The following is a 14,635-nucleotide window of genomic DNA, read 5'->3' as shown; positions in this document are numbered from 1 at the left end:
GTCTATGTATAAAAATATATTTATTAAAATCTGATTCCACAGATATATTTTAACATCAATACAATACCTATATTAATAATTTGCATTGGAAGAACTTATGCATTGATTTTTATGATTTAAAAATCTAATAATGCTTAAAGACTACATAATCTGAAAACAGAGAATAGGAAAATTGACATACATATGATTCTCTTGTACTACATTACTTGTATTTGTAGCTTATATTTATTTATTAAAGAACATTCAGGGTTATTGAATGGTATTTTTTAAGGACTAAAGGGTTCTGAGAAATCAATACAAGTTAAAGGATATTTTATATGTTGGAAAATGTTAAATGATACAACAAAATTATGCATAACCTAACAGTATTAAAAACACTACAAAAATTTTAAATTTTTATTTTGTAGAAATATTGGAAATTGATTTTATTGCTAAAAAGTAAAACCATAAAATGATAAATAAAAATGTACACCATTTATGTAAGAAGATTTTTATTTCAAACTTCCAGAAAGATACAATGTTTTTTAATATCAATAAAGTTCACTTTTGTGAGTTTTTACAATAATTCAGATAATGTAATTTAATACTTTAGTCAATGGGGTCTGCAGTTGGTGATATCTAGAATTAATTCTGGCTTTGCAAGTTCCAATCTGTGACCTTTAAAAAGTTACTTAGAAACATCATTTGGGAAAAATATGCTTTTATGATGTACACTTGAAATAATATATCTTTTGTAAAATGTAGAGAGGAGTACATTCTTTAATTTGTCTACCACGCAGTGGATAATTGATAGTTATCAATTGAAGTTATCAACTGAAGTTATCAACAAAAAAGTACTTATTTTGTATCTAAAGACTTAGTTTAGTAATCTAAAGAGGGAATAAGAGTATAGAAAATATAATGCACGTGAAACTTTTAATTGTCACTTAATGTTCTTGATAAATATTAACTATTTTAATTATCATTTTATTCACAATTGCTATGTTAGTGTTTCTGATTCACATCAGTAAAAACATAAAAAGCAGTTGAGCACAGTGGCTCATTCCTTTAATCCTAGGCTGAGAGCGTCACTTGAGGCCGTGAGTTCAAAACCAGCCTGAGCATCAGGTGTTGGTCCACACTTTGGAAAAAAGCTGAAATTAAATTAAATACAAGTGAAGTAGAAGAAACAACAAATAATATAAAATCACGAGACACAGTAAGCAGAGAGGATCAACAAAACTAAAGATATTTTTACTGAAAACAATTAATAAAATCAATAAAAGACTATTAAGAAAGAACCAGGGAAAGCACAAATTGTTTTTCCAGATTAAATGTAGGACTAGCTTATGGCTTTAACACGTATCAAAAAGTATGAAACCATTTTATAAATACAACTTAATATCCATGTGAAATAAACAATTCTTAAAATGTGTCTATTATTAAAATGTAGTAATACATTAATAAAATGTAGTAAAACAACAGACACCTGAGTAAACCCTGCATGTATTAAACAAATTGAGATTGTTATATAAACATCCCTATCAATATATTCTACAAACTCAGATGGCATCACTAATGAGTAATAAACAGTACTCATACACAAAGGCTTCCAGGTTATCAAAAAAGAAATGCTTCCCAGTGTAGTCTTGATAGCAAGAACTTTCAAGTATGTAGCAATGAATAAAAACATAATAGAATCTCCTGTGAACGTGGATCATGAAATGTTACTCTAATATAATGTATGCACTGATTTACATTAAAGGGATAATATAGAATGACCAGTATGATTTTATCTCAGAAATGCAAGACTTAACATTTAAAAGAAATAAAAATAGTTTACATTATAAACATTGCACAGAGAATGTATATATCATTTTAATTGATGCAAAAATATTCAAATGTAACAAGGATTCAAAGCAAATTCTGTTAGAAAAATAGCAATGTTATAAAATTTCATGAATATGCTAAAGTTATAAGAAAATTCAAAAATATAAAATGTTAAAATATTTTCATCAAAAACAGTAAATAATACATATGATATACATAGAACCATTGTTGTACCTTCTCTTCATCATTGAAAATAAAATTCTAGACAGTGAGAATACATAAAGAAAAAATTTTATGGCACCCAGAAAAAAATTAAAGTGTGATTATTACAGGAAAAATAGTAGTTTATATAAAAAATCCAGAAAATCCTATACCTGAAGTAGTAGAATTAATATATAAAATAAAAAAAGTAACTGGATATGGGATCAACATACAAACGTCAATTGTATTTCTCTTTACAGCAACAAAATAACTAAAGGAAATTTTAAAATGAGAATGCTCTTTATAAAAGCATAAATGTGAAATATCTGTATTTCTGTATGACTTCAATACCAAATAACACAAAATATGGTAGAAAGAAATTAAAGAAAACCTACTATGTTGCTGGATGTAGCATGATACTGATTGAAAAAGTTAACTTTATATAGAGGCCCAATCTTTGAATACGACTTTAGAGAATAATGTAGTCCCAAATGGGAGAGATATTTTCAAATAATGGCTATCGAGATGTCATGTAGATAGCATAAATTTCATGTATTTAAAGTGTATAAATCAGTTACTTTTAGTATATTTACAGAATTAAAATCAAATCATTTCCAAAATTTGGAAAAGTTTCATTACCCAAAAAATAAAAAATGTAGCGATTAGTGGTCACTCCCTATTCCAACCTACCCTTATTCTTCGACAATAACTATTCCCCTTTTCAGTCTCTAAGGGTTCACCCATTTTCCATATTTTATGGAGACAGATTCACATAACATGCAATTTTTAGAATATTTCAATGCCACAAATAGAATGCTGAGAAAAAAGAAAACAGCCACAAAAGCAATGATATTCTGTTCTTTCTGGTGTGTGTATTATTCTACAAATATTATTTTTAAAATCTCTTCATTATTAAAACAAACTACAATTCATCTTTAATTATACAAGCATAATATTATGTCCACTTCACAAAATATAATATTACCTGGTCAACTCCAAACTCAGGTGCTTTACTTCTAAAGCTTGTGCTTACAAATATATGTTTTTGGAGACCTACATCCACTTGAGTGAAGACTTGATGAGTATAGCACAGCACAGTGATTTCTACCATATAATATTTCCTCTATTCTGTAATAGACAAAAATTCATACTTCTTTTATATTTTATGAGGACAATTCATGAAACAACAGGATTTTCCATGTCCTTTAAGAAAAGAATTTTACCATTTAATCACATTTTAATGTAATATGAGTAAGAGTTGGTTATTATGAAAACTGAACACAGTGGTCCCCCATATCTATAAGGGATGTGTTTCAAGACACCAGTGGATGCCAGAAATCACCTATTTTACTGAACCTTATTATACATTATGTTTATTCTATATATACACACCTTTGGTAAAGTTTAATTTATAAATTAGGCACAAGAAAGAATTAACAGCAATAACTAATAATACAAAGGAGTAAATATAACAACATACCAGCATCACTACCCTTGGGCTTTTGCCCCATTAAGTAAAATAAGAGGCACTTGAACCCAAGCACTGAGATACTGTGATAATTGATCTGATCACCAGAGGGCTCCTAAGTGACTAAAGGGTGGGTCACCTATACACTGTGGACCTGCTGGTCAAAAGATGATTCACATCCAGGGCAAGACAGAGTGGGACAGTGTGAAATGTCATTACACTACTCAGAACTCTGAGCTATTTAAAGCTCATAAAGTGGTGTTTTCTGGATATTTAATTCAAAATTTTCCAAACATGGTTGAGTGCCTTACTGTCAAACTACAGAAACAAAACCACCTATAAGGGGGGGGACAAGTGTGGTCCATTGTTTAATATTTACATCAGCATTTCACTAACTTTCAACATCTTATTCATGTCTTTAATTCAACTTAAACTTACCCATATTACTCTCCTGAATTTCTCCTTTTTATATTTTTTTCTACTATATCCCACTACTCAAAAAATCTTACTTAAGGTTGAAAGTTGAGCCATTTATAGACACCCATGGACGATCGCTGCCATTACGAAAGACTCCAATCCATGCTTGGTTTGAAAGGGAGCCCAGAAATTTCTACAGGAATATAAATATTGTATATTTAAATAATTATTAAATATTTAACAATTTTTAAAGTGCCAGTAGTGTGTTTGTTCATTGCATCTATAACTGTCAAAATTACTGTTTTAAGCAATATTAAAGTTGAAAACTCCTTTATTTAGTGCTAAGAACTTTCGCACAAGTTTGTAATTTTCACTTAAAAAGAACTCTTAATCATTTATACTTACTAGTGTCATGCTTCTTATGCTAATGAAGAAAATTATGATGCATGTAATTTAACAGTAACTAATATAAATGAATTTAAATAACATTTGAGATACTGAACATACTTTTCTCCTGCTGTTAATGTTAAATCAATCTATATTTCTATACAACTCTGAGATTTGGGGGTTTAGAAGAAAATTAAAAGGGTTGCCATTCAGAAAATAAATGACACATAAGCCAAAATGCAGTTTTCTGGACACCACACCATTTTTAAACTAGCTAACCCCCCAGTTTTGTCTGTTTTAGTACTGGTGGAACACCAGTGGTCCAAAGCGGGTGCTTCACCTCACTAAATACAACCATAAATTCTGGAACTTATGAAAGACACAAGCAAGCATACTCCGAAAGTTGGAAAAAGAAAGGTGGAATGGTTTGGAAACCCAGGATCAGGGATCAACATACTAACTGGGCATCTTAAGTCCCCACCCAACAGAAGAAAGTGACCTAGGCCTGCTGTCCCCAGCACCCAACCAGGCAATGAGAGGTGCCTCAGGTAAGCTCATTCCCCTTCTGTATTGAGAGGGAGTCCTGCCAGCAACTCCAGCAAGGCTGGCACCACTGGTAAGGGTGATCTATCAGGAGACCTGCTAACAGTAAGTAGCCAGAGGAAGTGCTTCTGTACCTCACCAAGAGACACCAGGGTTTGTGTGGCTGAGGGGGACCAGCAAAGGAGTCCCATGGCTACAAATGCTCCATCCAGGAAGCCTCTGTGTCCCTGAGGGCCTGAGACTCATGTCCTCATCCAGACACCACATGGAATGAATTTTAAAATGTTGTATGTACATAATACTGCAGTGAAAATTATTAAACTATAGCTAATTCATTAGTATAAATAAATTGCAAAAATGTCACATGGGAGTGAAGGACACAGACATAAGAATGTATAATGAATGACTCCATTTATGTCAATTCTAAAAAAGGTGAAGCTTAATCATGTATCAGATGTCAGGACAGTATTTTGGGGAAAGGGAAGGAAAAGAGATCAGGGTATACACAGGGGTGAGGCTGTTGGGGTTGGAAACTTCTAATGATCTGTCTTATACTACATGAGTCCATTCACAGCATGATCAGTCTGCACAATTATAATGTGCTTAGTTCTTAATATATAATAAAATTAAATAGCAATATTTATTTTCAAATTAAAACATGGATACGAGCATGGTTTTCTGTGAGAAGCAAGATGTGAAAATAATTTAATGTGTATTATCATCATATGAATATAAATAACCTATTGTGAAGTCAATCAATGGATTATTTACAGGTTTGAAAATAAAGTAGCTAATTATATGTTTATAAATATTTATGAATTCTATAAATATAATACTAGCTGATAGAAGCTTTTAATAAAGTGTTTTTAACTTTAGCATCTTACCATTTCTTCTTCATCATCTATGTAAAGCAGACTAGAGCTCTTAGAAGCACAGGCTATCAAACTCTCATCCCAAGTCTTGAATTCCTTACTAATGTAATAACAATTGGTGGAATATGTGAACCACTCCTCTGGACAACGGCCACAATCATATGCTGAAGAAAGACTGAATTATTATCCAGAAAGAATGTGAATTTTTTAGAGTAAAAATTAAGCTATATATTTGTGAGGATGTAAACTTACATGCACATAACATATCTGACCATCCAGAAAGCTGATACAGGCAAAAAACATTCTCACTCATATACACACACATTGAAATTGGAAAGTCTCTCCTGCCCTAATTATGTTCCTACATAAAGAAAAAAATAAACTAAATTCACCCTACACATGTCTGAGAAATTACTGAACAAATCATTTTTAGACTAGCAGAAGTATTTAATTCTTAATATATGACAGCAGTAGTAATTTCAGTATAATGACAAAAAGAGGGTATAGTGATTTTAATTAGCATTCCTACTTATTGTCGAACAAAAGAGAATATCGTCCTACAGTCTTTAATTGTGAATATTTATTGTCCAATATTCTAATTTATTTTTCCTCCCAAAAATCTATTATATATTTTTCACAGACTAAGATAGAGATAAACTATAAAATGTACCTTTCTGAGTTTTCACATTCTGGAAAGAATTGTCCTGCTTCTTTATTACTGTAACTAGAAAAATTAAAGTAATCCTTAGTAAATAATTAATATCTAAATATCCTATTCCCTGCTTTTATGAAATGTTTAGGGGCACTTTCAATCATTAAAGTGAAAAATTCTATTGTAATCTTTCAAAAATATACTTACAGGGAATAAGAGCTATTAATACCATTTTTAACACAGAGCCCACTAGGACAACGCAAATGACAGCCAGGATCTCAGCAGTGAGCTTCTCTGGAGGTAGCAGTGAAACTGCAGGGGGAGAAACAGAAACACTGAGAAAGGAGAGATGGAGACAGTTGATTAGAAGGTTTACATACAGGACAACCCATGTGTACAGGGAACCAAAGGGATAAACTCTTGTCTCTAAACCCGCATCTACATTGTAATCATTCTCAGAAAGCACACTGTTGCATATTCAGTAAATATAATGCCCCAGGATTTGTTGATGAAGGCCTATGAGTTTAACAATGCCTGAATAAATTCGGCCCTCAGATTCATATTAGAGTACCATGTACAAACTTTGAGTTCTCATCCTCGCATATGAAAAATATTCCAGCCGGGCATGGTGGCGCATGCCTGTAGTCCCAGCTACTTGGGAGGCTGAGGCAGGAGGATTGCTTGAGCCCAGGAGTTTGAGGTTGCTGTGAGCTAGGCTGACGCCATGGCACTCACTCTAGCCTGGGCAACAAAGTGAGACTCTGTCTCAAAAAAAAAAATAAAATAAAAAAAATAAAATAAAAAATAAATAAAAAAAAAAGAAAAATATTCCCTCATCTTTCTCACAACTCTTCACCAAAACTATATATCCCAGAACAGTTATAGTGAGGATCTAGTAGATGCTTACGTTTGTAGTAGCAGATCTTCTCCTTCCCTGAAAGACCCAGAGTAGCATTTTGAAGGTTTAATTCCACTTGGGCTATTTCCTGTTCAGTTACAGAAATGGAGCTTTTCCCACCCTTAGATTTTCTTTGCTGCCTCTTTGGGTCCTTGGCCAGATTCACTCTTTGGTTCTTCATCTCCGCAGCCGTGTGACTCAGAGATTGCTCTGTGATAACTGTGCTTAAGAAGTTGATAAATGATTTATGTAATGATAAAATCCCTTATGTAGTCAGACTAGGGTATATTGGGAGCTAAGTAATAATGTTCATTTTGTGGGTGAACAATGTAAAAGTCTGATACTAATTTCTTTAAAAATTTCTACAAAGTCTTATAATTAAACAAGTAATTTTCAAAAATCATAGTCTATATTTGACATAATATTATTTGTTGGAACAATAAAAAATGATGAACTAGTGAGGAATAGAAGCTCATAAATACAAATATTTTTATTAAAGTCAGATCCTGTAGAAACATTTTAATACCATTAAGAATATGCATGTTAAATTGTTAAAATTCTGTACTGGAAATAATGCACTAATTGTAAGACACTTACAATTCATTAATTATGAATAATTGAGTGCTATCAAATGGAGAAGTAGTAATACTAGCCTATATAGTAATTTCTTATATTAAAATACTTTTAGTTATTGATTTACATTTACGTTTTAAACTCTAAGACCCTATGATGTCAAAATCCTAAGGCACTTTTGTTGTGTAAATAAGTGTGATAATTTAGATAATGTAATCTGATAATATATTCAATGAGTTTGGCAGCCACCAAGATCTAGAATTACATGTGGCATTGAAATTTATAATGTGCAACCTTTGAAAATTACCTAATATCTAGTAACATAGTTTTTACTAATATAGAATGGAAAAAATAACTTATAAAGTATAATGTATGTAAAACACTTAACACATACATGGCAATTATAAGCTATCAAAGTTTTAGTATTTTAATTATTTTATTATAATCGCTTCATTATTTTTCTGGTTCACATTAGTTAGAAGATGTAAAATAATTCATTGATAAGAATCCCTTATATCATCTTTTTGTTGCAATGTTTTAAGTGTTTCCATTCTTTATAATGAAGTTTAGATTCACATTTTATTAGTTATCTCATTCTTATTTTACCCAAAGTAAAACTGCCTGCATTTACTCTAAAAACATAAATGGGAAATTACATTTGACAGAGATAATTTGAAGTATTTATTTTAAACATCTATTTCTAAAGGCTGGGATCAATAGAAAATATTATTGGCTCTGTACTGATTATAAAATTAATTATCATTATTAATTAATTGTCATGACTGTTATGGGTGTCACTTTAAATAATATTGATTAGCAAACCTAATCTCATGAGTGTAAGTTGACTAATTCTCCACCGGCAATAATTTCAGTACTTGAGAAAATCCTTCAACATATTTTATACTTTAGGCTTCTTGTTCACCCTGAATTATTCAAGTAAAAACACCAGTGTTCTACTCTGATATTATTCTAATATTTGTAACTTCCCACTAAGCGAGATGGGCTGGTAGACACAGAGGAGAATATCAGCACATACCTTCTGTCCCCAGAACGTCCTGTAGCCTTTAGTGGAGAGGCCAGGTTACTCCTGATAAGAAAGAAGAAATGTCTGTGGTCTTCGCAGAGCGCCCTGTGAAGGCTCAGAGCGAGGCAAGAGTGGAGAAGGGAGATTTCTCATCACTGTGTCACTTCAGGGTCTGAACAGGAAATTCTCGCACTTGGGCTGTTTTGAAGTCAGTTGATCTCATCACACACCTCCAGAATATGGAAGACTTTGGGCTCCTTGTGTTGTTTAGTTTGTCCATTTCATGTGCCTCTAGAAATTATTTTCATATTCAATAATATACAGGAGAACAGAGGCTCGACTAGCCATGCTGGTAAATTTCTCCATCTCAATCACCAACAACTAAAATGTTAGACCTTGTTAACAAATGTTTAAGTTCTCATTTAGACAAGGTTGCGAAAGCTTGGCATTGCATACTTCTTTTCTTATATTCTTATTAACATAATTGCTATTATAATGAAAAATAATTTTAAATCATAATCACATTATTAGTAGGAATTTAATGTATTTCTCACTAATTATTCTAAGGAATTGCTACATTTTCAACATTCTTATAATCAATATGACATCAATTCCCAAACTTAAATTCCCAAACTTATCTTCTTGATTTCTCTGGCTTAGTACCTAAAATTCTCACTTTCAGTTTTATACTTTATAAATAAGTTAATCAGATTTATCTGAAAAACTAAACGTTTCTGGGAAGGATAATATATTAAACAATATTGAGCTGTATCACCATGCCAGAAATCGAAATATTAAATAACTACTCAGTATTGTTCACCAATTCATTCTCCAATCATAACACATTGTCTGTATTTAATAGGAATATTTGTTGTAAATGACTAAAGCCTGAGTTAAACTATGTAGGAGGAAACATGAATTTTAAAAATGCCACCTACCTCAAAATAGGGCAAAAAAGTACTTTTAAAATTCAGGTAAAATGACACATGAATGTAAAGGGAAAAACTTTACCTAGTTTGTATCAAATGAGAATCTTTTCATCATTCCTCATCTCACATCAACAAAAGGGAGAATGTTTGTTATTTATAATTCCAAAGTCTATTCCATGAAACCTCTTAAAGATTGATTTGAGAAAAACTCAATCACGAGCTTCCTAAAATCTACCAAAATGGAATTTAAATCCATATTTATGTCCTTGGAATCAGAACAATTATTTGAGTCTTCAGGAGAATAGCCAATGTTGGCTAGGTATGTATGTATTTCTGTTATTTATATTTTAATATATGTTCATAAACTAAATTAATAATCTGATATATGCTTGTATTCATGTTTTATGCATTTCTATTAGAAGTAAATTTATTTATTTATATTTACATATTATTACATTTTCATAAGTTAAATTAATAATCCTTTCTATTAGACACATGATAGCAATAAAACAACAAAACCATCATTAAAACTGTCAAATAATATAATATTCTCTATTGTCTTTTTTTTAAATTTGTGGTACTGATATCTACTATGTCTGCTAACATCCACTTGATACTTTCAATTAAATAACATTATACAGTCATGTGTCACTTAGCAAACAGGGATACATTCTGGGAAATGCATTGTTATGTTATTTCATCATTGCGTGAACCTCGTACAGTATATTTTTATGAACTAGATGGTATAACCTGCTACATCCTTAGCTCATATCATATAGCCTCTTGCTCCTAGGCTACAAACCTGTATAGCATGCTACTATTCAGAATAATATATGCAATTGTAGCACAATGGGGTGTTCAACGTATTTAAACATAGAAAAAGTCCAGTAAAAAATATGGTACAAAAGAGAAAAAAAAAAGGGTATACCTCTACAGGGCATGTACCATGAATGAAGCCTGCACGAATAGAGGTCTCAGCGGGTGAGTCAGTGAGTTAGTAGTGAGTGAATGTGAAGGCCTAGGACATTACTATATACTATTGTAGACATTGTAACATTGTACACTTAGTCCACACTAAATCCATACACATTTTTTCTTTGTTCAATAATAAATTAACCTTAACTTACTGTAACCTTTTATTTCATACATTTTCTAGCTGCTTAACATGTTTGACACAAAAATTAGCTTAAAACGAACATATTTTACAACTGCACAAATATATATAATTTGTATCTTTATACTATGAGCTTTTTTCCATTTTTAAAATCTTTAATTTTATAGGTTTTTGTTAAAAACTAAGACAAACACTTAGCCTCGGCCTACAGAGGGTCAGGATCCCCAGTATCACTGCCTTCCATCTCCACATCTTGTCGCATGGGAAGTCTTCAGGGGCAGTAACATGCATGGAACTGTCACCTCCTATGATAATAATGCCTTCTTCTGGAATACACCCCAAAGTATGTCCCTGAGGTTTTCTGACAGTTAACTTTTTTTAAATAAGTAGATAGGATGAACTATAAAATAATGATAAAAATATCTGTATCATGAATACAGAACCCAGTATCAGCAACATATTTTTTATTATCATTATCAAGTATTAAGTACTGTACATAAATGTATGTATACTTTTATATGACTGTCACCACAGTAGGTTTGTTTACAGCAGCAGCAGCCTAGACACATGAGTAATGCCTTGTACTATAACAATGGCTATGATATAACCAGAAGACGAGATTTTTCAACTCCATCATAATCTTATAGGACCATTGCCCTGTATGCAGTTCATTATTGACAAAAATGTCATTATGCAGTGAATGACTATATGTCACATTCTTTCTTATATGTAATAATATTGTGTTTTTATTGTTCTAGAATTTTAATAGAGACTCTAGGCTTATACCAAGGCATAATAAAATATGAAGACACAAGAAAAATTATTCAAAATATTAGGTGTGGTTAGAATTTACTATATATGATATGAATATATATGCTTATGTGTACATATAGAACCTAAATATATATTATTTTGACTGTTTCTAATAATTTTAACACCTAGTTCCCAAGAGTTATGGTAAATTGGAAACAAATAATAAGTGAAATTATTCTTTTAATATGATGCCAAATAAATTCATTTTTAAGAATTTTTAAAAATAGAATTAGTAACTACTTCCTCTAACTAAAGGAAATACATTTTTTTTTTTTTTTTTTAAATTTTTTTTTTTAAAAAGAGACGGGGTCTCGCTCAGGCTGGTTTCGAACTCCTGACCTTGAGCAATCCGCCCGCCTCGGCCTCCCAAAGTGCTAGGATTACAGGCGTGAGCCACCGCGCCCGGCCTGGAAATACATTTTAAATACCTTTTAAAGATGATACACATCTTTCCAATCAAAATTTGAATATGCAGAAAGGAAAGTTGAAGAAAAGAAATTGTGTAGCTATATCTAAATGCATATTGAATGGATAAAATATTAATCACAAAGTTTCAAACTTTGAAATGTATGTTTGTATTAGTACTCAGAAAGTCAAAACAGCATAGTCAGTATATAAATGTACAGGGTAGTTTCAGTCACTTTCTGCTGCTATAACAAAATACCACATACAGGGCAATTTATAAAAGACAGAAATTACTGCTCTCTTTTTGGGGGCAGGAAAGTCTAAGACCAAGTTTCTGGAACTCTGGTGTGTGGTATGGGCTGATCTTTGTTCCAAGACACTACCTTGTTGCTGTGTCCTCACTGATGGAAGATAGAAGTCCTTTTCCAAGACACTAATCCTTTCATAACTAATCACTTCTAATAAGGCTCCACCTCTAACTACCACCACAATAGGGATTGAGTGTGAACATGAATTTTGGTGGAAACACAAACATTCAAAAACCATAGCAAGGGTAGTTAGATCTTTTCACTGTTTAAGAAGGATTAAAATTACTAATTTATTAGATTTTTTTAAACGGTTATTCAGTATTTATTCTGCAATGCAAAGGTGACAAACTAAAATATAAAAAGGCTGTTATGGTTTAACATTTTTGTTGCAGATTAAATATGCAGCATTGAAAAATGGAAAGGTGTGGCTTCATCTCTGACCAGCAGAGTTAAAAAGAAAAATCTCTCCATTTTCCTTCATCATCATGGGATACACTGTTCAGGCAATCCAAATTAATAAAGACTTGCACTTTCATATGGACACAAGATCAAGTGTACCAGGTAGGTTTCACATTCACAGTATATAAGAAAATACACATGAAAGGAAAAGTAAAGGGTTAACTTAACAAGGATTTATTCACAGGAATACATGTAAGTAGAGAAAAATAACAGAAAGGCTAAACAAATGAAATGAAGAGGATCCAAACCAACTTTCACTCTGTAGCTTTCAACTTGCACCCTGTGTGCATATATCTAGGGCACAGAGGGCCACCAACATGCGCCAATACAGTGTAGGAACCCTGCATTACATCCATTAACTTAAACATATCTTTAAGATCATGCTTTAAAAAAAAAAAAAAAAAGAAAGAAAAAAGAAAGAAAAAAAAAAAGAAAGCTTAGAAGGCAATATGTTGAGTGGGAATAAACATTGAAATATAGCAATCATTTGTCAACTTCTACAATTGTCTTTATGTGTCAACTAACATTTATGCAGCCTTTTTTACAGATCTTTTACCATGTAATTTAAATTTTAGAAGTTTTGATAAAAATCACTAGTAGTATATAACCATGCAGAAAGCACATCACACTGACAGCACAGAGGCAAAGATTTTGCACAGGTATATCAGCTTTCCACATTGTGCAGGTTGCACACAATACAATATCAATCTTATTCCTAACAGATCCTAAAAAAGATATTTCAAGGCCTAGCTGTAAACTACAGTACTTTATATATCTATATTCTTAATAAAAAATAAAATCCACAAATCTTAAAAAGGAATTTTAAATGCAGGGCTATTGAATTGGTAAACTGCAACACAAACTGGCGCAACATAGGTAAACGAATACCAACCTCACTCTATGTGATACAAGCATGCTACTTTCCCACTAATTTAAATTACTTTCGATCACTATGAACCAGAATGCATGCCTGAACCTTAAACTGCACTTTAAAAATAACATCTTGGCCTAGAAATTAAATCTAATGAAGTACAACCATCAAATTATATCCACTACATTAATGTTTAATGTAAAATTAAGATGTAATCTTTAGTTTGATATGCCCAACCCCATTTATCCTTCCCTCCCTGCCCACCCCACAAAGGTAAAAGGAGTGACTCATTTGGCATTTCACAGGGTGCTTCATTGTTTAAATTTGCTTTGTTTTATTTCCAACTTTTTTGGGGGGTACCTTAAACTGTAACTTCCAAGAACCCGCTTCTACTATGGAAAGGCAAGCTGATTTTAACTCTATTAGTTTTGTTTGTATAGTTCTTCATCAGCATGCAAAACAAGGCCCCATCATGTGGGAAATTTTATATAAAAAATCTTTAAATTAAAAAAAAAGCTTCTTTACTGTTTGTAACCCCCTTAAGTTTCCTTTATTGTGCACTAAGGAATTTTTCCTCTTATCCCTATGCATCACTTATATGGTTCTTGTTTTGGTACAATTCCCCATAATATTCCAGAATGTACTGTTTTGTGAGCAGACTGAACAGATTTTTTGCTTCTTCACATCCAGTGCGGAGTTGTAACTGGAGACAGATTTCCACCCACAAAAGCTCCAGATGTTAAAACGTTTCCCAACATCGACTTAATACAGTGACGGCAACACCTCCCTCCCGCCCCTCCCAGTAGGGTTGGGATTGTACTGTATTCCCTACCGGTTTACCCTTCCCCCCTGTAAAGGGTAACATTTTCCCTGGGTGCAGAGGCTCCCTCAT

At 32.1% G+C, this 14,635-nt stretch overlaps 1 protein-coding gene across 4 annotated transcripts; it reads right to left on the bottom strand.

Moving 5' to 3' along the window:
* Positions 1-476: 476 nt before the first annotated feature.
* On the bottom strand, positions 477-9,025 carry LOC105866290 (NKG2-C type II integral membrane protein-like). 4 transcript variants are annotated; one of them, XM_012755521.2, is made up of 8 exons: positions 8,857-9,025; positions 7,257-7,471; positions 6,557-6,661; positions 6,368-6,421; positions 5,710-5,861; positions 3,988-4,088; positions 2,996-3,138; positions 477-1,133 (listed from the first exon to the last, which is right to left on the bottom strand). In XM_012755521.2, exons 2-7 carry the CDS (start codon positions 7,426-7,428, stop codon positions 3,027-3,029), a joined length of 696 nt encoding a protein of 231 aa, XP_012610975.2. In that variant the 5' UTR covers positions 7,429-7,471; positions 8,857-9,025; the 3' UTR covers positions 477-1,133; positions 2,996-3,026.
* Positions 9,026-14,635: the final 5,610 nt, after the last annotated feature.

Source organism: Microcebus murinus, chromosome 10, assembly GCF_040939455.1.
Source record: "Microcebus murinus isolate Inina chromosome 10, M.murinus_Inina_mat1.0, whole genome shotgun sequence".
Lineage (NCBI taxonomy): Eukaryota > Metazoa > Chordata > Mammalia > Primates > Cheirogaleidae > Microcebus > Microcebus murinus.
The sequence above is the reverse complement of the archived record's forward strand: the minus strand, read 5'-3'. Positions and strand labels throughout refer to the sequence as shown.